At 42.4% G+C, this 20,156-nt stretch overlaps 3 protein-coding genes across 5 annotated transcripts; 2 read left to right on the top strand and 1 right to left on the bottom strand.

The window, feature by feature from the left end:
* The first annotated feature begins 4,243 nt into the window (after nt 1-4,243).
* MAGOH (mago homolog, exon junction complex subunit) lies at nt 4,244-6,066 on the top strand. The gene is made up of 5 exons (XM_063166132.1): nt 4,244-4,395; nt 4,506-4,564; nt 4,693-4,803; nt 5,093-5,175; nt 5,780-6,066. The coding sequence occupies exons 1-5, from the start codon at nt 4,308-4,310 to the stop codon at nt 5,877-5,879; spliced, it is 441 nt and encodes a 146-aa protein (XP_063022202.1). The 5' UTR covers nt 4,244-4,307; the 3' UTR covers nt 5,880-6,066.
* A 560-nt stretch (nt 6,067-6,626) lies between these two features.
* Nucleotides 6,627-12,404, top strand: CZIB (CXXC motif containing zinc binding protein). 3 transcript variants are annotated; one of them, XM_063166129.1, is made up of 8 exons: nt 6,627-6,849; nt 6,975-7,048; nt 7,130-7,186; nt 7,898-7,979; nt 8,437-8,468; nt 8,850-8,927; nt 11,300-11,365; nt 12,102-12,404. In XM_063166129.1, exons 1-8 carry the CDS (start codon nt 6,642-6,644, stop codon nt 12,177-12,179), a joined length of 675 nt encoding a protein of 224 aa, XP_063022199.1. In that variant the 5' UTR covers nt 6,627-6,641; the 3' UTR covers nt 12,180-12,404. The 3 variants fall into 3 exon arrangements, with proteins under 3 accessions (XP_063022199.1, XP_063022200.1, XP_063022201.1); XM_063166130.1 differs by having other exon boundaries at nt 6,755-6,849; nt 6,975-7,058; XM_063166131.1 differs by lacking the exon at nt 7,130-7,186 and having other exon boundaries at nt 6,755-6,849; nt 6,975-7,058.
* A 1,100-nt stretch (nt 12,405-13,504) lies between these two features.
* Nucleotides 13,505-19,481, bottom strand: CPT2 (carnitine palmitoyltransferase 2). The gene is made up of 5 exons (XM_063166128.1): nt 19,338-19,481; nt 18,479-18,559; nt 18,265-18,371; nt 15,382-16,686; nt 13,505-14,493 (listed from the first exon to the last, which is right to left on the bottom strand). The coding sequence occupies exons 1-5, from the start codon at nt 19,457-19,459 to the stop codon at nt 14,162-14,164; spliced, it is 1,947 nt and encodes a 648-aa protein (XP_063022198.1). The 5' UTR covers nt 19,460-19,481; the 3' UTR covers nt 13,505-14,161.
* Between the last annotated feature and the right edge of the window lie 675 nt (nt 19,482-20,156).

Below are 20,156 nucleotides of genomic sequence, written 5' to 3'. Positions count from 1 at the left end.
TAAAATCAGTTTACACAGAAATACCTGACTGGAATACAGCTCCTGGCTAATGTTGAAATGAAGAGCTTGAAACTTGCAGTGACATCAAATAATCAAATCCCTCTTTCTTATGTAGCTTTTGGACAATTCATTCAGTCTAAATGTGCAGATTCCACTGCAGACAAGCTCCCTTATGTCAGCCCTCATAATTATCTTGGTAAAATCTTGAAGTGAGAATTAACACACATCTATTTTAAAATAAGTGTAAGTTTTAAAATTTGTGTAAGTTCAAGACACAGTCCTACCCTGAAAAACAAATAAACCATTTAAATAAGTCATATTTGTTTTCCTAAGTTATTTGTGACAATAAACTCTAAAGAGCTGGATTCAGCAGAACTGGAGCCCAGATACCCTCTCAGCTTGTTAGGGTTCAAAAACACATAATCACGGGGGATTATATGTGGTGCTTTTTATTAAGAGCTCTGGGAATCGGGGTGTATTCAACCCAAATCTGACTCCGACCATACATCCGAAATGATCATGTTTTATACTCTATAATTACATAACTTTCATGTTAATTATTAAACTTATATTGTTCTATTGTATACATAAATTTAGCCCTTCTCTGAATTTCCAACATAGTTTCTCACTATTCTTCTTATGGTTATATAATAATTACATTTAATTACTAAACAATCATCACATCTAACAATTATATAGTTTATCATACTGCTTACGCAGGTGCAGTTGATCTGGGAAAGCACAAAGCCTAACATTTTAGATTCTATCTTTAACTTTTTCCAGGGTTCCACTATCAAGCTCTCACACACCACTGCACCCCAACTTCCAGCCCTGCCAAACCCAGCAGGCTCAGATGGGGGCTGACTTTTTAAATGAGAAAGTCAGTCACATTATAAACTTGCATTTGACACAAAAACGATCGGCAGAGAAAGCAGAAAATCAAAATCAATCAAAACCAAAAAGCTTCCTTAAAACTCACACAAATATTCCCATGGGAGAGCTGATCCTGTCTGAGGGCAGGGGGCTGAACACAGCAACACTGACAGACCCTTCCAGTCCTGCTTCCCATTAATTCCCACAAATCCTTCTCCTTTTCAGACACTCATTTACACCCAGGAGTCCATGCCAGGCTTAGGATTTGGTTCCTCTAGCACAGAAGTCAACAGAGCCCATTTCTGTTCCCTGGGTGTGCCCAGTGAGAGCTGCCTGGGGAGCAAACAGAGCCCTGCAGTCAAGGAGCAGCCACAGCAGCACAGCCTCACCTCACAGCTACAAGGCTGTTTTACTTGGCACCAAAACAACAAATGCTCCTTCTCACAGAGTTGTATCTGTAACTGAGTCCATCAAACTTCTCCATATTGCAATTTCCAAGTGCAAACTCTGGTAAATAGTGCATTACAGTGCAAAGCAGGGTTAACAGGCACCCCCAGTTTGTGTCAGCAGCCACAACACCACGCTGCTGACTCAGCTGCATTTTCATACTCATTATCTCTCACACAATGCAGAGGCAAAGGAATTCACATCCTTCAAAACCAGGACAAAATTCTCTTCACAGCAAGTAAAGCAACACAGGCATAACAAGGATCTGTGTGCAAAGTCAAGCTCCACACCATGGAGCACATTAAATGCTATGGAACACATATTTTAGGGATTTTTTAACTTTCAGAGATTATATTGTCATAACTTTCCTCAGCCAAACCAGTTTCTTTGAAAATCAGTAAGAATTAAAGCCTCTGCAGACACAAGGAAAAAGAGTTGCATAAAATTCTCTGTGCTTGGAACATGGTTTCACAAGTTACACACATGGAAAGTATCAGAAAACAACCTGATTTATTTGCAATCTGTGAAAAAATTCTGTCACCCAAAGTGTTCAACATTTCTAGTGAAGAGAATAAAATAGCAGAAATATAACTATTTCAAGAAACAATCACAAACCTTGCAATCTTAAAACCAAGTTAAATTATGGATCCAAAGTAGATTGATTCATTCAAGCCATCTGCTCTTTTATTGACATGAGAAAAAACACCAAATAAATAGAAATTTTCAAAGCATGTTTATCTGATTTCTCCCATTTTTCCAAGTCCCACAGAGATACCTGCTCCCCATAGGTCAGAGGAGAAAATCATGTAAATTTTGCTCTTCTTCAAAACCAAACAAAAATACCCCCTAACCCAAACCCATCATAAACCAGTACCAGTATTAAGATTCCACATGCACATTGTTACATTACAGCCCTTCTATCATATGTAAAGCAATGCTAAAAGTGGGTGTTTATAGAGATATTTTCTTCAGAGGCAGAACAACCACTGTTTACACATGCTTTTAAGCAGAATGAAAAGAACTACAGCACACACATTTTGCCTTTCACAAACACACACTTAAGCCAATGCATTCAAGCAGAGCATATTTGGGATTGGGAATGTGTCAAGATAACCCAAACAACACTGGCTGCAATTCTTTACCCATTTGTATCTCCATCAAATATGATAGTTATTTCACTCAGACAAAAAGCATAATATACACACAGCAAAAAAAAAAAAAAAATTTATCTCATCTATATATAGTATGCACTTATCATAAAATGATAGAATTAATATAGAGAACTCAAAGACAGTTGACACCTCCAGAAGGAATTAAAATGCAGGTTCTTGGGATAACTCCTATGCCAGTTTGCTCTTCCTTCCAACACAGTAATTTAAATAAATTTACATTAAGCACTGATATTCCTGAAAAGGCTTATAAATAATTTAGACAATAACAGTGGAGTAATTCTCTCACAAAAAATCCCCAAACCAAACAAAACCAAACCTCTGAACTTGGGGACAAACCAGACAGTACATGGTATTACCTTTAGATTGGACAACCAAGTTCAGAAAATAAGGGTAATAATTCTGCCAAAAATCCTTCAGTCTGGTATAAATACAAATGTTACATTTTTTTAAGGTTATGTTTTAATTTCTTTGTAGTACCTGCAGATGTTATAAAGCAACAGGTTGGCTATTTCTGTATCAGTAGGACTCTTCTACTGAAGAGACAACTTTTAGACATTTTATAGAATGGACATTCCTAAAGAATGCAACTGAAAGTATTCAAGCATAAAGCTGTGAAAACAATGAATAAGAGTAAATATTGCCTGATTTAAACCTGCTATAACTCTAAGAAAAGCAGAGAGAACTCCATGAGCCCTGCAAAGGGATGTGAGGCAGCACCATCTAAATGAAATCATGTTCATCAGTGCAAACCCACTTCCAACACCACCACAGTGCAAACCACCCTCCCCCATTCTGTGTCCTCAATAAAAAACATCCTATCTAGTGATGAGCACAAGAGATACCGTGTTTCTAAATTTTCCTTGCAGAAGGGAACATTTTACAAAAGGATGTGTCTCTGGCTATCTTCTTTCAGCAGTTCCCAAAGCAGAAGAGGGCAGGATTTACCCCCAGTGCATTTGCTCTCAAACCTCAGGCCACCTGTGGTGAGGGATCTCAACACACCAGCCCCACTGAGGCTGCTTCAGCAGACAGAAACTTGGCCCCTTGTAGTTCATTGTCCTTAAAATCATAAATGCACAGTGTTTGTTCCCTCTGTGCAGAAAAGACAACAGGAAATGCCTCTGGGATTAACTCATCACCAGCTCTGGGATCAGCACAAATGGTGAACTTCCATCACCTCCTCTAGGAATAGCTCAGTGGGTAGTGAATAGCACCAAAAATGCCATGCTCAAGGGTTCGATTCTTTGTTTAGCCACTTAATCAAAATATAAACGGGATGGTTTTGGTTGGGCCCCTTCTAACTTGGAAGGAGTGCACATAACCAAGTGTGATTCAAGTTCTTGTAACAGCACTGAATTGCAACCATCAGTGCTCATCACACACAAATGGCCACTTACACGTCACCTTTCATTGGTATGACTGAGTATCACTAGAACGCTATCTTATGAGTAACAAGTGAACAACTGCTCCCCTCACGGGGCCGCCGAGCGCTGGGACTGCCCTGGGAACAGCAAAGTGTGCGGCGATGCCTCACCTGACACCGGCTCGTGTCGCTGTGGGATCTCCCCAGTGGCTTTAGGCCGTGTCCTGCCGGATTGAGCCGTGTCCCGGCTGGACTGTGCTGTGTCCCGCTCGGTGCCGGCTCCGTGCCGGTGAAGCCCCGCTGAGGGAACGGGCCCGCGCTCCCCTCACGGAGCCGCCTCACCCCCGGCCCGCCAGGGGGCGGCCGCGGCCGCTGTGGGAAGGGTGCCGAGTGTCGGAGCGTTGGCGCCGCTCCGCTTCCCTCTGATGACGCAGATCCTCTGAAGAGAGGCCATGGCGAGTGATTTCTACCTCCGCTACTATGTGGGGCACAAGGGGAAATTCGGACACGAGTTCCTCGAGTTCGAGTTCCGGCCCGACGGTGAGAGCGGGGCCGGGGGCCGGGGGAGGCGGGCCGCGCTCCCTGAGGGCGGGCTGCGGGTCCCCCGGCGTGGGTTAGTGCGAGGGTTAATGCTCAGCCTCTCCCCGCAGGAAAGCTGCGCTACGCCAACAACAGCAACTACAAGAACGATGTGATGATCCGAAAGGAGGTGAGGGCAGCGCGGCTGAGGCGCTCGTGCCAGCCAAAGGCACTGTGGGCTGGGTCAGGGCTGGCTGGCGTTGCCGGGGCGCTGTGGGCAGGGCTGTATTCATTTCTCTGCCGGAATGTTGTGTCTAGGCTTATGTGCACAAGAGTGTGATGGAAGAACTGAAGAGAATAATCGACGACAGTGAAATCACAAAAGAAGATGATGCTCTGTGGCCTCCTCCTGACAGAGTGGGCAGACAGGTACGGTGCATAGTGTCTCTTCTAATTGATCTTTAATTTTCATATGTTAGCTCTTTGGAAGCATAACTAAACTTTTTCTTCAAGCCAGTATTTTTTTCCAGCTTAAAGGGAAACATAACCTGAGTAGTGCCTCAATGGCTGTGTAGTTGTAGAAGCTAATAGGATCCACAGACCTGCTGCATTTGATATCTTTGTAACAGAAATTTGTAATAAAAACCATCACAGTACTGAAGTATTTCTGTAAGTGGTACCGTGAAGCAGTAAGTTCTTATAAACTTTTATTTTTCAGGAACTTGAGATAGTAATTGGTGATGAACACATCTCCTTTACCACATCAAAAATCGGTTCCCTCATTGATGTAAATCAGTCCAAGTATGTACTGTGCTTTTTTTTATGCTGCCCTTGTTTCTATTTAAAAATCTGTATTAGAACTTCCTGATTATTTGGTACATGTATTTTATATTGTTTCAAAGTATGAATCAGCTCCTGGGGGCACCAGTGCTCTGTCTTGCAGCACAATGTGCCAAATGCCTTTAAGCTGTGGTGTTGCAGGCTGTGTTCTCAAATTCAAAGAGCAGACCCTGCTGTAGGAACCCTGTTACACACATACAGAGTCTGAGCTGCCATTGTGCCAGTTTCTTAGGGAGAATCAAGATATCTGTATTTCACCTAAGCTGAAAAGACTGACAGTTTTGGGGAAGGGGAGGGTAAAATCCTAAGTGGTGTTGATACTTGTTTTCATGATAAAATGTATATTTTGTAAAAACTTTAAATGTTCGCAGTTGGAGTACAGAATATTTAATCAATCTGTGTAGAATTAAACAAATCTAAGGTGACATCTAAAAAGTCCCCCTATAGGCTTTGGGGTTTTTTAATACATTAGTTCAATAACCTGTTCTTTAAGAGCATCAGTTTAAATTTTTTTTAATCTTTTAAATTTTTTTTTCCTCTTTCTTCCTTCTTTTGTGAACTGCAGAGATCCAGAAGGCTTGAGAGTATTCTATTACCTGGTCCAGGACCTTAAATGTCTTGTCTTCAGTCTTATTGGACTCCACTTCAAGATTAAGCCAATTTAAGTCACACAAACTGAAGTTTGTATTGCAATGTCAGCAGTAAGGATGGGAAAGGAAGATCCTGTTCCAGTTCATCATTATTTCTGAAATTTTTTTGTACTTTAGATTATTTTTTTGATTGTTATTTTGTTGTTGTTACAAACTGTCAGTGACTCAATAAATGGGTAAGATTTGTGTTTTTAATTTTTAAGCTGTGGTGAGAGACTGACTTCTAGTACTTCTTTTATAACGGTGCATTCAGAGTGTGTCACTTCACTTGTACCACCCACACACTGCACTTCTCTACACAGCAGTGGAAAAATGCATGAAGCCTGGCTCTGTGAAAGAAAACTTTTGCCAGTTGTCAAGGCAAACTCTTCTTACCATCCTGAGCTGGGTATTTTGTTGGCCAGCCAAGAACAACATCTGACTGCACAGGTAAATGGTTATAGCAGACACACAGCACCTTCATCCCAGCCCGGGGTTACCCACTTGCCTCCAGAGCAGAGACAAACAGGGGACTGAGGAGCCATCCAGGAACTTCACTGACTGTCCCGTTGAAAAGCAACCTAGAATGTATTTAGTTTAGATCTAGGCTAGCTCATCTGTTGTGCAGCATTCGTTAAAAGACTTTGAGGGGTCCCCCACAGGCCCTGAGGGCAGACGCCATGGCAGTGCTGCCAAACCGCGCTTTTGCTTTCTCTTAACATGTCTGGTCTGTAAGAAGACGCTGCAAAAAAAAAAAAAAAAAAAAAAAAAAAAAAAAAAGTGATTAATTGATGTGCAATGTTGAAAACTGTCTCTCCCGCTTTTCCTCTCCTCCCGTCAGGCACCACCCGCTACCCGCGCGCGGGGCGGTGGCGGCCGCCATCTTGGCTGAGGGCAGACGCGGCTTCGCGCCGGCCCAGCCGGGCAGGGAGCTTGGAGGCGCCATCTTGGCTGAGGGCACGGCCGCGGGAGCAGGGAATAGCCGGGAATCCGTGCGGCCATGGGGGTAGGTGAGAGCCTTGGCCGAAGCCATGGGGACAGGGGGAGGCTTGGCCGGAGCCCCGCGGGCGCTGGCGGTAGCGGGGAGCCGGGCCGGCCGGGGCTGACGCCGCTCCGCCGCTTGCCTTGCAGAGGATCGGGCTGCAGCTCCGCGCCACGCTGGAGAACATCACCCGGCTGCGGGCCGAGGGCGAGGACTTCCGATGGTACCTCAAGGTGCGGGGCCGGGGCCGGGAGCGTTTCCCTGATTATTGACAGCTTTCAAACTTCCGATTTGTGTTCTCCAGCTGAAATGTGGGAACTGCGGTGAAGTCTCCGAAAAGTGGCAGTACCTGCGGCTGATGGTGCGTGCGCCCCTCGTAACCTACCTCCCAGCAAAAATGCAACCACAAACCTGCCTCTTACACACTTATCCGCATCGAGGATGTGACAGCTTACCCTCCAGATGAAATCCAGAGGTTTTTTTCATAGCTATATGCATTTAAAAAATTGTCATGTTCCATATTAAAATTAATATTTGGAGAATGTTAATTGACATGTGCCATTTGAATGGTAACCGTTGCTAACAAAGTATTACCTCTGTTTTAAAAACATATCTGTAAAGGTTGAGGCATATTTTTCTATAGCCTGTTTCTCTGATGCTGATGGAATCCTTTTGGAGAAGGTTAGGTAAATCAATATGATTTAGCATGCTAAATCAGCTAATTTGGAAGCTGAAAAAGCAGGATGAAATTTGTCAGTGATACTTGTCTGTTCTTAGCAATAATCGTCCCTTTTTGTTGCATATAGCTGAATGGTAAGAATGTATTTTGAAGAATTAGTAGAGCATGCCTATATGGACAAGACACAAATATCTATTATTCCCTATTTAAAGTCCAGAATAGAATTATTCTTTGATAATTTCAACTTGTTGAATTATTAATCTCTGTAGTTAAGAAAAATGCTGCCTTGTTGCAGTATTTTTAAAAAGCTAAAAAGGTTGTTGTAAAAACTACCTTACCTTTGCAGTGGCTCAGCTGAAGTGGATAAAAAGTCTCTCTTGTCATGGGTTTTAGGACAGTGCTCCCCTGAAGGGCGGCCGAGGAAGCGCCACGATGGTGCAGAAGTGCAAGCTGTGCTCCAGGGAGAACTCCATCGGTACGTGCTGGGACACTGACGAGGCAGCATCCATTTCACAGTTTCTCTTTTAGTTCCCATTTTTGCTTGACACTATTTATAAAGAGCTTTCACCAGGGATTTCTGCCCTTGTGCACTGGTGCTTGAGTCCCCAGCAGGCACTTTCTGGACAGCAAGGCCTCCTGGTGAGTCCAGCCTTCTGCATGAACAAAACTCATCTGTATTGTTATTTCACAAAAGCATGCAAATCTTTGTGGCATTGGTACGGAAAAATGGTGCAGTGTAAACTTCTCAGGAGAAGGGAGAAAAATGGAATTCTGCCTTTTGAAGACCAGCTGCAGGAAAACCTTGCATTTCTTGTGTTTCTTTTGCTTTGTAGAAGGAAATTGCTTTGAAAGAAGATCCTGGTGCTTGGTTTGTGCTGAATGAAACTGAAGACATAGTGCCACTCACTTGTATACTTCTTTTTTTTTTTTAGATATTTTAAGTCAGACAATCAAGCCTTACAATGTAAGTTTGTTTCCTCTTCTATGTGAAAGATAAACAAGCATTAACAATATTTTGAGTTTTGCTTTATCACCCTCCTTCAAGAGCACAAAAAGCTGGTCTTGTCCCTGGACAGAAATTGTCTTGTAGACTTCTTTACAGCCTCAAGTGTAGAATGATCTGATACATTTCAAAAGGCAACAGAGAACTATATCACCCAAATCAGAGGTGATTATATAATGCCCCTCTACGTTTCCTTTCAAAGTCTTCCTCATGGCAGATAAAGAAATTCTAGTTAGGAGCATCAGAGATGACAATGCTGCCTTTAAAGCAATCCATTCCTAGACTAATGCTTGTCACTGTCTCTGTTAGATGGAAACTGATGGTTTTCTGACTCAATCACAGGCTGAAGACAGCGAGAAATTCAAAACCATTGTGGAGTTTGAATGCCGAGGTCTGGAACCAGTTGACTTTCAACCACAGGTGAGTTCTTCTTTGTGATTTGTTTCTGTCTTTAAAAGCACTTCTTCTAGAGTGATAAAGTACACACTATATGAAATGGTTCTGGAACATCTTGGACCTTTCCAGATTCCCATCCTTCCACAGTTCCTTGTTTTGAGTTTTTCATTTGACTCAAGAAAAAAACCAAACCAAAAACTTGCCAAGAGCTAACACAAACAACTGGTATTCTCTGTGCCAGTAAAATCTGAAGCTAAGCACAGCTTGGAGTCGTACTCAAGCTGTCTCACAGGTGACTCAGTGTTAATCTGAATTCACTGAGAGGTCTTCACTGCTCAGGTCATTGCAAAAGAGAGTCTTTCCCAAAGGCAAAGTGCAGCATTAGACAGAGCACCACTTGCCCCTTGTTGCATTACAGAGTCATCAGGTTATGAACACACCTCAGTGTGTGTCCTCTAAAATACAAACAGATTTTCTTTGGGGTTGACATCACCAGAGCCACAGGAGATGAACACTGGCATTTTTCCATTTGCAGCTTGAGCAGACAAAGCTTGAAGATCACTGGCAGTTGCAGGCTGTGCAGAACACACCTCAAGGTTCAGAGTTAAAGGATTCTTCAGGGCCAGTCTGCAATGACTCATCTCTTGTGCATGGTCATGCTCTATGCCACTTAACTCCCTGCTATTTTTAACCCATTATTCCAGTCCGATTAGGTGTAAATAGACTGACAAATATAAATCTGTCTTATCCTTCTCTCAGACTGGGATGCTGGGCTAAGAAACAGCCCAAAAAAGCTGATCCTACAAAGAATTTGATATAAATAGAAACCCTGCTGCAGTGTGCTGGGGGAAGTCTTTATTTAAGTGAAGTCCCATCTTTTTGAAGAATGGTTATTCCTTTATTCCAGAATGGTTATTAGTTTATTCCTGCTTGAAAGCTTTGCAACCAGGCTTAGGAATTTGTACTTGAAGAAAAATCCATGGGAAAACTACAAAATGTAGGAGATGTTTATAGCTCTGCATCCTAGCTGTCAGTTTTATTACAGAACAAAGAGTTCACAGCTGTAACAAAAGTTTTAATTTCATATTCTGAGTTCGGTGCACTTGAATCCCTGAAGAGGTATTTCAGTGAATTTTTGGATGCCTTAATCAGTAAATGAGAGTTTCCTGTTGCTCAAGCGACTTCTGCAGTTCCAAACAATTTTGTCAACTGCTTTATATTGGCATGATCCAAGCCAGCCTGGCTTCTGCACCACCCTAGATCTCACTTTTGATTAGCACTAAACATGGCATTTGGCCATATAATCACTGTATTTTATCTGTATTTTTGGTACACATAACACAACCACACCTGGAGACAATTTAAAGTGGCTAAATGCTTGCATGTCTTATTTAAATTATAGTAGTTATCAAAAAAACCAACAATCCCAACTACCACCACAAAACATTTGAGTGTTAGAGAGGAGAAAGTATCCTTTGTTTTTCTGATATAAACCTTAATTTTACATCCCTTGCAGAAAACCAGGAAGAAGCTACCTTTGATTTTCAGCCACTTGTTAATAAAATTCTGTAGTTAGAATTGACAGTGTAAGAAACCTTCCTGCATGCTACAGAAGTGGCTGGGATTTTTTAAATGTACTTTTAAAATTAGTAAATCTTACTGTACAGCTTGGTAACTGTGAACCCTAAACTGAGAGAGCTGTTCCTATGGAAGATAAACCAGAGCACCTTCCTAGAGCTGTCCTTTCTTCACTCTTTAAAAACAGCAGCAGTGGTGGCAGGGAAGAACTGTCCCCTGTGAAATGCTTGTTTGGGATACTAATCTGTTCACTCAGCCAGCTGATCCTCCTTACACATAAAGCTTGCTTGTCACTTGTGTGCCTAAATCCAATACAAGCTGCTCCTTCTCTGGAGTGTCTTGGATTCCAGTATTCAAGCCAGAACTATTTGCTTTCTTACACATTTTCAATTACTTTCCTTGCAATGGATTATGAAGCTATTTTGCCTGTGTGGACTCTGAACACAAAGCTATTAATTGTAATTGGATGCTGCTACATAAATTTAGGAACTAAGCTTTCTTATCTAGAATAGTTGGAAATACTTTTCTTGCTGGGAAAAATAGAGGAGCAGTGTTCCCTCATTTTACTCTGGTTCCTTGGATTGAATTTTCCCAATGCACAAGCAGGGTCCCAACCTTATACTGACCCCTGACTAGGAAAGAGCTTGCCCAGATCACTGGAGCAGAGTGATACAGAGCTTGCCCATTCTTTCTGCCTAATTTAAAAGAAATACAATACATTTTTGTGCTGAGCTACTTTCTTTAGATGTTTCAATGTTCATATTTATTATTTTGTCAGTACAATGTAATTTAAAAACTTTCTGCACATGTGTTTGCAGGCAGGGTTTGCTGCTGAAGGCGCAGAATCTGGCACACCTTTCAATGACATAAACTTGTTAGAAAAGGTATGTTGTCTTAGTTTCACTACTTACCTAGCTTGCCCTCCCCACATCACTACTCTAAAATACACACCCTAAACTGATTTTAATCTTCCTGTAGCCACAGGAAAGCCACAGAAGGAGAGAGAAACTGAATAAAGTATGAACAATTAGCATTACTAACAGTGTCCTTTTAGAAGTATGGATTTGTTAACTTAGCAGCTGACAAAGATTTAATTCACTCAGGAATTCCAGAAACCAAGAACCTGGAATACTAAATGGTTGTCTAGGAAGATTCCTGCCCATTGTCCTGTGCACAGAGAGGTTGAAAAGTAATACAGACACTGTCCTTCATAGCTCAGGATAATGGCACCTTGCAAATCTTCTTGGGTGTGAGCAGGAATCTCAAGGTCACATCTGTTCCCTCGTATCCTACTTGGCAGGGATCTGCTTGTCTGCTTACCCACCTGACTAGGGTATTGTAAATGATAGATAATCCTTTCACCTGCCATGGCTGCTGCTTGTCCACTACAGGCTGGGGACTACATAAGAAAATAAACCCCAGCAGAATATATATATAAAAACACTGAGACTGAAGCTCATTTAATTTCAGGTTACTGAGCTTACTACTCTGACCTGTTAGAATTTAACTTCCTACAGATATCTAAGACCCAAACTTTGAGTAACGTTTAGTTCCACTTTGAATTCCAGTCTGTGCATTCTGTCCTTTGTGACTAACAGTGTGAAATCTTATTTCCTACAGGATTGGAATGACTATGATGAAAAAACAAAGGAATCTGTTGGAATCTATGAAGTTACCCATAAATTTGTCAAATGCTGAAGTTCATGCCTGTGACAAATTATGGCAGAGTTATTGATGGAGGAGCTGTAAACATCAGATATGCAGCTTCCTTGGAGTTACTTTTTCACATGGCTGCCATTCAGAAATGGAAACCTAAGTTGACAGAATCATTTAGGTTGGAAATGACCTCCAAGACTGAGTTCAACCTTTGACCGACATTGCTGAGCTGTACTTTCCATGCCCTAATAAAATATTTCCCATGGAGCACTTGGAGATGGCCTCAGTACAAACTGAAAATAGCACATATTGACTGAACAGTGCCATGGCCTTAAGGCTGTGGGGTTTGGGAGTTACATGGTTCTGGTGGGCTGTAGCTTAGCTAATGCATTGAGTAACTGCTTACACAACTTACAGCCTTATAGGTTTTAGTAGCTGGTCACCAGGAAATACCTATATTTGATTGTTTAACATAAGCAAATAAAGTCTTCCCACTCAGCACTCCTATCGTGAGGAAATGGCTGCAAGCATTAGTAAAGGCAGTGTTAACTCTTCAAGGGAACAGCTACACCTTTAAGCAGCTTTCTGCCCCTCTTGGTAAAGACTGAGGTGAGTTTCCTGAGAACACCTACTAAGCCTGACTGCTGCTGACATTTTACACAGTTACAGTCCTCTGAAAAGCAAGTTATCTTTCCAAGTATGTCATTAAGTAAACCTGATTTTTAGGTGAAGACAGACTTTGTACTCCTTGGCGAGTGCATTCACAATCCTGCCAGCTGGTCTCATGTTTCAAAACAAAACAAAAAAAACCCACCAAACAAACCCAAAAAGGGGGAAAAAAAAGCCCAGCCAATCTTTAGTGAATTTTATTCAGACTTTTGGTCTGATTATTGTTTCCTGCTACATTACATTTTTATTTCATACTTCCAGGACAGGGTATTGCTTACACTTACTGTGCTAAATGAAAAAGACCCTGGGAGAACCTGGAAGCTGAGATACCCAAAGGAAGAGCAAAGGGAAGTAGTTTCTGAGCCTCTGAACCTGACCTGTCACATCCAACCAATGTGCTCAGACTTTCCTGCTCTGCTGATACATTTGGTTGTCCGTGCCAGTGGGACTCGAGCTGCATTTACACAGATGACAGAAGCCACCACCACTGTGCAATTCAGCTCCACAGAAAGACTTGGCCTCCCAGAAGAAAAAGAGTGGAAATCAAGGGGGTAAAAGGCAGGAATTCAAGATCTACATACCAGAGTGCAGAATGCTTGCAGCAGTTTTCTTTCCAACCTTTGTAGGAAACGTGAGCTATTCATAAAGGGTCTGTCCATGCTGTATGATTTAGATATGGCAATAAAAGAACTCTGTGGTTATTAACAGACAGCTTTATTAAAATACAATCTTTTCCAATCAGTTCAACAACCCAGTTGGTGACTGCAGGTTTCTTAAAGCCTCCCATTTCATTTTTTGTGTCTCTAAAAGCTGTTATAGTGAAAAGGCTTCAAGCAGTTGAGGCACAATCAGTTCTGATATAAATTCAAGTTTAAAGAGATAAGTTAGTAAGCAAGCTTACTGCAAGAGTGCAAATGGAACCACTCTTCCATGTTTAAAATTATTGCATGTATTTTTTTAAAACCAAACAGTTCAAGAGCGGTATCACAGTAGTGTAGTCTGTCCAAACATTCAAGGAACACAGGTATTCCAAGTTCATTAACTCAATAAAAATGCTTATTTTAGATTATGTGTTTTAAGAACACATGGAACTGTTACTTAATTTGACATAGTTAATGTCTGTATTTCCTGAAATGCATTCAAGGTGTGTAATTGATTTCTTTGAAATGGATAGACATTTCCTACTGAATTTAACAGGCACTTCCTACTGAATTTAACAGTATTCAAGTTCAGTGATGATACACGAAGCCAGTTAGGCTGGGCAGTCTCATCCATGCTGAACATTAATTAGTATGTCAATTAGACATAATCTGCATTTTGTTCTGCAACTGTAAAGTGTTCCAATGTCTTTATGTCTAACTACCAATTTTCTTACCCTTCAAAACATTAAAGATATCTTCTAGTGACTTGTGTATACACTGAAGGTACTCTTTACCATTCCTAGCCGGGTAAGAGGAAACATTACAACCTATCCAGTCATCCTGTACCTGATACCCTACTCCAAAGCCATCAGCCACCACGGGGCCAAAGCCTCCCAGCTGCACAGCCGGGCTCACCAAGGTGCTGGTGGAAATGATGTTGTGGTTGAGGCGGGCGTAGGCCTGGTCCTGATAGAACTCCGGCAGGGGCAGCCCCTTGGACGAGGCCAGGTAGCGCAGGCTGAACAGGTGCCGGTCAAAGCCCTGGCCTGCACGAAGGAAAAACAGCTGTGAGAGAGGTGCCTGACTCCTGTGGGAAGCAAACTCACCTCAGCCACAAAAGAGGAGGTCTGTACAACTGCAGTTTATTTTTGTACTGATAGAAAATATTTTTCAGACTTTTCATGCCCATGTCCTAGGAGAACGAGGCCTGCTCGTTTTACTACAAGGCTCAACAGGAGCAGGAGAGTACACAAAAGTGACTGTTAACAGAGTATTTTAATAATACATCATACTCTTTGATTAACTATTTACCTGAACAATTTTAATAATACATCACATTCTTTGATTAACTATTTACCTGAACATAGCCAAGTTGTTTAATGCAGAAAAAGCACTCCCTAAAATTTACTAATCTAAAGAGAAAGAGCATCGTGCACCAACAAAAGGAGGCAAATTTTAGACTCTATGGGATCATATCCAACAGTCAGTTTTACTGCTATCAATTTCAATGTTTCTGGGAAGGACAGTTCAAAAGAAAGCATTTACAAAAATGCCAGGAGTAGTAGCATGGCCAAAAGATGAGTTTGATTTGGAAATTGTTAAAGCCTTTATCCCCTGCAGAGATAAGACAGTAGCTCCTCAGACTTAAGCCAAAGTTCTCCTTCAACATGCACTAAGTAAATCTTCAAAGAGTCCAACTGCTCTAAGGAAAAAACTAAAGTATAAAAATTTCTCAACACATGAAAGGTGCTGTAGGAAGCACAGAGGCACTCCTCTCTATCAAGAAATGAGTGAGAACGAGCCTTCTGCTACTGCTTTTGTCAAGTTTACATTAGACATTCATCAGCATTAAAATAATTGAGTTATAAATACTTACAGCAACCTTATAGACACTTCAGTGCAAAAGGAGGAGAGTTTGATGCATTCCCACTCACCCATAGCAGCCTCCTTTGTCAAACGGCCGTGGTACTTGGAGCACTCCATTATCAGACTCTGCAGCTCCCCAGTGCTGTGATTGGAGAGTCCCTTGACAAAGGCCTCAGAGCATTTCTTTGTGTGCACAGAGGCAGGCCGGATGGTCTCCGTGCGGCCGTGCTTGAACGCCGCAGTGCTGCAGGACTCGTACGTGGCCACGGTCTGGTCGTACTGGCGCAGGAAAGCCATCTGGAAGGCCAGCTGAGCCACAGCATCTGGGCTCACCTTCTTCTGCTTTAGAAGCTCCTTGCCCCCTTCTTCAAACTGAATCATGTTAAGAGACAGTGATTTTACAGTGGCATCAAATGTCTCCTTGGCTTTGGTAATCCCTGCTTTTAAGGCATCGTTCAACTTAAAGTCAAGTTTCTGCACTGCTCTGGAAGAGTCAACTGAAGCAGGTTGGGACTGGGGGCTGATGGCTGGTGTCGTGGTGCTATCTTTAAAAATCTCATTCTGGAACCTGAGCACAGCCACACCATCTCCCCAGGAATGCTCAAAATTAATTCCTGCAGTGCCATCCTTAGCTATGATAAGACTAAAGGATTTGTCATACCAGCGGTTTGCACCATCTCCGTGCAACATAGTGTGGGACAAGTGCACTAAGTCTTTAATGGGAAAATCATCTAAAGTTAAACAAAACATGGCAGAGTCTACTTTTTGAAGAGCTTCTGCATTGCCATTGTCCAGTAGATTCTTCCTCAGCGCTGCCCATGTATTTCGGTTTTCACTGGTGAGGTAGCCAAGAGGGAAGGCCGGGGCCGGGCTGTTGTCACTAAGGATGTATTTCAGGTGTGCATGTATTTCTGAGGGTTTCAGCATGTTTCCATCTCTATCAATAACATCAAACACATAAAAATTTCCATTTCTCAACACTAATAAGTGTCTTGCCTTTTCATCTGTATAAAGCTCATCTTTGCTGAGCTTAGGAATCCGTGTAGAATTGAAAAGCCTGAAGTATTGAGACATATCTAGGGGGTAAGCATTGACCATGTAGGCACCAAACCAAGAAATTGAAGAAGGCACAAATCTGATAATTTTTTTAAAGAGCTTAGTGTCACTTTTTTCTGGATTGAGGTGAAAAACCTCTGGTTCAAGGTAACCAGCCCTGAAGGTCTTCATAAAACGTATGGCAGAAACAGTCATGTTCGTAGCTCGTATGAGCTGATCGTTGTATTCTGGTTTCGGATCAGGTTTAAAAGACATAAATGGATTAAAATTCAAAAGAATAGGCTCACGTGCTTTTAGGTACATGTCAAACCAGGGACCTGAAAATTGAGAGTTGAGAAAGAGGTCAGAACATAAAAGCAGCTTCCTGAGTCAGACAAGAAGTTCATGCAGTCCAACAGTAATCACGAATCACACACACTAAGCAAGACATACATATGAAATAATTCACCCAAAGCTTCTCCAAACCTCCATTATGAAGAAGGACAGTGTTGGCTAATCATAAAAATACAGGGTTTGGAATAATCCATGTCAAGGGTGTCCATGTCATGAGCAACAAGGGCCAACTCCCTGTTTTCTTTATGGCTCAATGATAGACCTTAACTGCCAGGACATAGAGTGCAGCTCCCCAGCTCTATTTTGGCACACGCCTCACATTTGGAGTGGTTCATGCCTTCACCTACTCTTACACTATTAATTTCTGCAACTCTCTATCACTGAGTGCATCTTGCTGAGGTTAGAAGGCTGAACCTTCTACCCGGATTGTAAGAAGGGCAATGGCTAGTTCCAGAGGCTAAGTTACAACTTTAATTACAGGTGCTCACAGGTAAGTAACACTCATCTACAGTTTTAAAACCACATCTGTCATCAACACGTAGCCTTCTAACCCCAGACTTGAAAGTCCAGGGTGGAAACAACTCTACATTCTTTCAGAAACCAATTTCAAGTGGAACAGGTCTTTTATGAGGCATAAAGAAGAAAAATAACTGAACAAAAAACAATACAGACACTCCACCATTCATAGACAAAAAGCAGCATACTGGTTAGCACTGATGAACAACATAAAGCCACCACTTAAAACCCAAGACGTTGTTCAAAGTGAATGGAAAGGAAAATACAACAAACCAAAGAGCAGTTTTTGTGAAATAATCTGGTATTCTCTATAATAATCTGGTATTCTCTATAGACTGTGTGGCAGCTAACACCTTAACAGGCAGTCTGAACAGACAGCAAGGACAGAAGTGCATTCACAGGGCAACATGGAAACTTCAAGTGGAAGTTGAATATTTCCATCTCTGCTACTATCCAATACTTTCATGAGCAGACACTTGTATGTGGAAGGAATACTAAAGTGTAATAATCAAAAGTAAGACTAATCTATACATATGCTCTCCCTCTCCTGATTTGTTTCTATTTATTCTCATTTTCTTATTTCTGTCACTCCTTTTCTTTGGCTCTTTAAAAGAATATAGTTTTGTAGTTTTAAGGGCTTACTGATCACTTCTGCCTCCCAAACTTAGTTATACTTTGTGACCCCCTCCCCTCCCTCAAAGTTTACTTTTCTTGCTAAATAACATGGAATTATTTGGAAATTATTGCTTCAGTTTCCTTAAGGGAAGTGCTAAATAAGCTCCTCTTTGACCTAAACCTTATAAACTCATGAAAAAATACCATTTTTCCAGTATCTATCTACCCAGCATTCTGGCATTGGATAATGAGCATTCTTCTTTCTACCAGCCTCTGAAATAGCTCAAATACAGCCACAGAGGGTGTTCAGAGCAGGTTATTCCAAGTTTCTGGGCTACTTAAAGTTCCAGCCTATAATACCTATGGTATCATGAGCAATTATGAAGTATGACGACCTACAGACTTGTCCTACACACAGGAGGCCAACAAACCTGTGATGTAACTTGTATGCTTGTTCTGATTGTCTTGAGCAACCAGTTGCTCATGCAGCTCTCTTCCAATCCCCTTTTCAAAGTCATGAGCAAGTTCTTCAGTTTTCCTACAACAATCAAGAAAAGAGTCAAAATGTTGTCACAAGTCCCATTTCTTATGTTAACACTTGGTTTTGAAGCAGAACATGACACTGCAATGTGTGTTTGTCCATACCTGAACTGATCATCATTTAAAAGTGGTTTCTGGGCATTCAGGTATCTCTTAATTGTATCTTCTAGCTTGGGAACTGGCAGTCTGCAAGAAGTGGAACACAGAGATGTGCACTTGATGAGCAAGGGTATGAATGAAGCCTGTTTCTCACACAGTCATCTCTCTTTGCCTCCTTTCATCCATATCCTTCCTTATACTATTATATATACTATACATACAGGTATGTATACACACACTATACTGTATACACTATTATACATAAATTTGGCTAATACTGAAATGCCTCATAAGTTTCTTGTGGAATAAGAGAAGCAAGGAATGATGGACGCCAGTCAGCACACAATAATATTCTTGGGAAATAAGGCAGAAACTGACTGTCTTTTTACGAAGGTACTGCAGTGATGGAGCTAATCCCTCACAGGAAATACAGTGTCAGGAACCGCAGCGAGGAGAGGCAGCTCTGTAGAAGGAATGGTTCGGCTGCCAGCCCTGTTCGGCCCCCCATCCCCTCACAGCTGGGTGCTGGACATCTCTTTCTCACAAATTTTCTAATCGGTATCTTTGTCAACTTCCTCTGAGCCTGAGTTTTGTTTCCTATAGCACACTCCCGTTACACTCGCGGGGTTCGGGCGCCAAGGGACAGTTTCAGTAGCAGGCTTACACTGACACCGGGGAAGCCGAACCCGCTTACACTGACACCGGGGAAGCCGAACCGGCTCCGCTGCAGACAGCGCGCACCGAGCGAGCCGCGCACCGCGGCGCCCGGGCGGACGTTCCCTCTGCCCTTTCCTCACAGCGGACACCCCGGGCCGCCGCCGCCACGCCCTGCCCGCGTCCCCCCGGAGCGGCGGCCCCGCCGTACCTGGGCAGGCTCTTCTGGTAGTGCATGGTGGGCACGATGCTGCGGTGCAGGAACTCGGCGGCGCCCGCGCCGCTGTAGCCGCGCCGCCCCGGAGCCGCCCTCAGCAGCTGCCGCGCCGCCATGACGGTGTCAGGCTCGCACCGACCCCGGCCTCGCCCGCTGCTCCCGGAGCCCCGCCCACCCCTCCCAGGGCCCCGCCCACTCCCCCCGGGGCCCCGCCCGCCTCTCCTCCCGTTTTTCTGTTATTCCATTCCAAAAGTCAATCGGATACATGCCGCAAAAGTATCGAAATTACCACCGTGTTGGGGCGGTTCAGCATCAGTCCTAATTAGTCCATACAGACTAATAAAACGTTCTGATTCATTAATAAAATTTTCTGCAATCCTCTTGTTTTCCTGCAGTCCACTTCTTTTTATGTTCAACATACGGACTCCACGTATTTTTTTCTTTTATTTTCTCCCACTCCGCTTTTTTTTTCTGTGTGTAAGTGTATCCATATGTCCTACTGACTACAGAGGACTGAGATCCTGCCCCCAAAAAGAACAGTTTAATCTCTCCTGAGTTTTTTTTCACTCACACATGAGCATGCAGCAACAATTACTTGATCACGGTATAAAATGTAATATTATAAACACACAACCTAGTTGTACTGTGGGGAAAATTTTCCATAAAAACATTGAATAATCTCAGAATATACCAAAAACTACAGAAATGCTTTCACAAGAAAGCGTGGCATGTGAATGGTTATGGTGGTGTATTTTTATCAGACACTCACCAGCATAAAAATCAGCATTGGGATTGAATGCGGACACAGCAAAG

The sequence above is a fragment of the Melospiza melodia genome, chromosome 11 (genome assembly GCF_035770615.1).
Source record: "Melospiza melodia melodia isolate bMelMel2 chromosome 11, bMelMel2.pri, whole genome shotgun sequence".
In the NCBI taxonomy this organism is placed as follows: Eukaryota; Metazoa; Chordata; class Aves; order Passeriformes; family Passerellidae; genus Melospiza; species Melospiza melodia.
Note: the sequence above shows the minus strand (reverse complement) of the source record. Positions and strands in the feature narration are given on the sequence as shown.

Bases quoted from the DNA above. Each gene is read 5' to 3' on its own strand.
- CPT2 (XM_063166128.1), bottom strand. From the start codon at position 19,459: ATGGCGGCGCGGCAGCTGCTGAGGGCGGCTCCGGGGCGGCGCGGCTAC. The intron at 18,560-19,337 runs GTACGGCGGGGC...CACTTCTTGCAG, and splicing joins TACCAGAAGAGCCTGCCCAG to ACTGCCAGTTCCCAAGCTAG. The intron at 16,687-18,264 runs GTTTGTTGGCCT...CTCAATTTTCAG, and splicing joins GCATACAAGTTACATCACAG to GTCCCTGGTTTGACATGTAC.
- CZIB (XM_063166129.1), top strand. From the start codon at position 6,642: ATGTTGAAAACTGTCTCTCCCGCTTTTCCTCTCCTCCCGTCAGGCACC. The intron at 6,850-6,974 runs GTAGGTGAGAGC...CTTGCCTTGCAG, and splicing joins GAATCCGTGCGGCCATGGGG to AGGATCGGGCTGCAGCTCCG. The intron at 7,980-8,436 runs GTACGTGCTGGG...TTTTTTTTTTAG, and splicing joins CTCCAGGGAGAACTCCATCG to ATATTTTAAGTCAGACAATC.
- MAGOH (XM_063166132.1), top strand. From the start codon at position 4,308: ATGGCGAGTGATTTCTACCTCCGCTACTATGTGGGGCACAAGGGGAAA. The intron at 4,565-4,692 runs GTGAGGGCAGCG...TGTTGTGTCTAG, and splicing joins ATGTGATGATCCGAAAGGAG to GCTTATGTGCACAAGAGTGT. The intron at 5,176-5,779 runs GTATGTACTGTG...TGTGAACTGCAG, and splicing joins ATTGATGTAAATCAGTCCAA to AGATCCAGAAGGCTTGAGAG.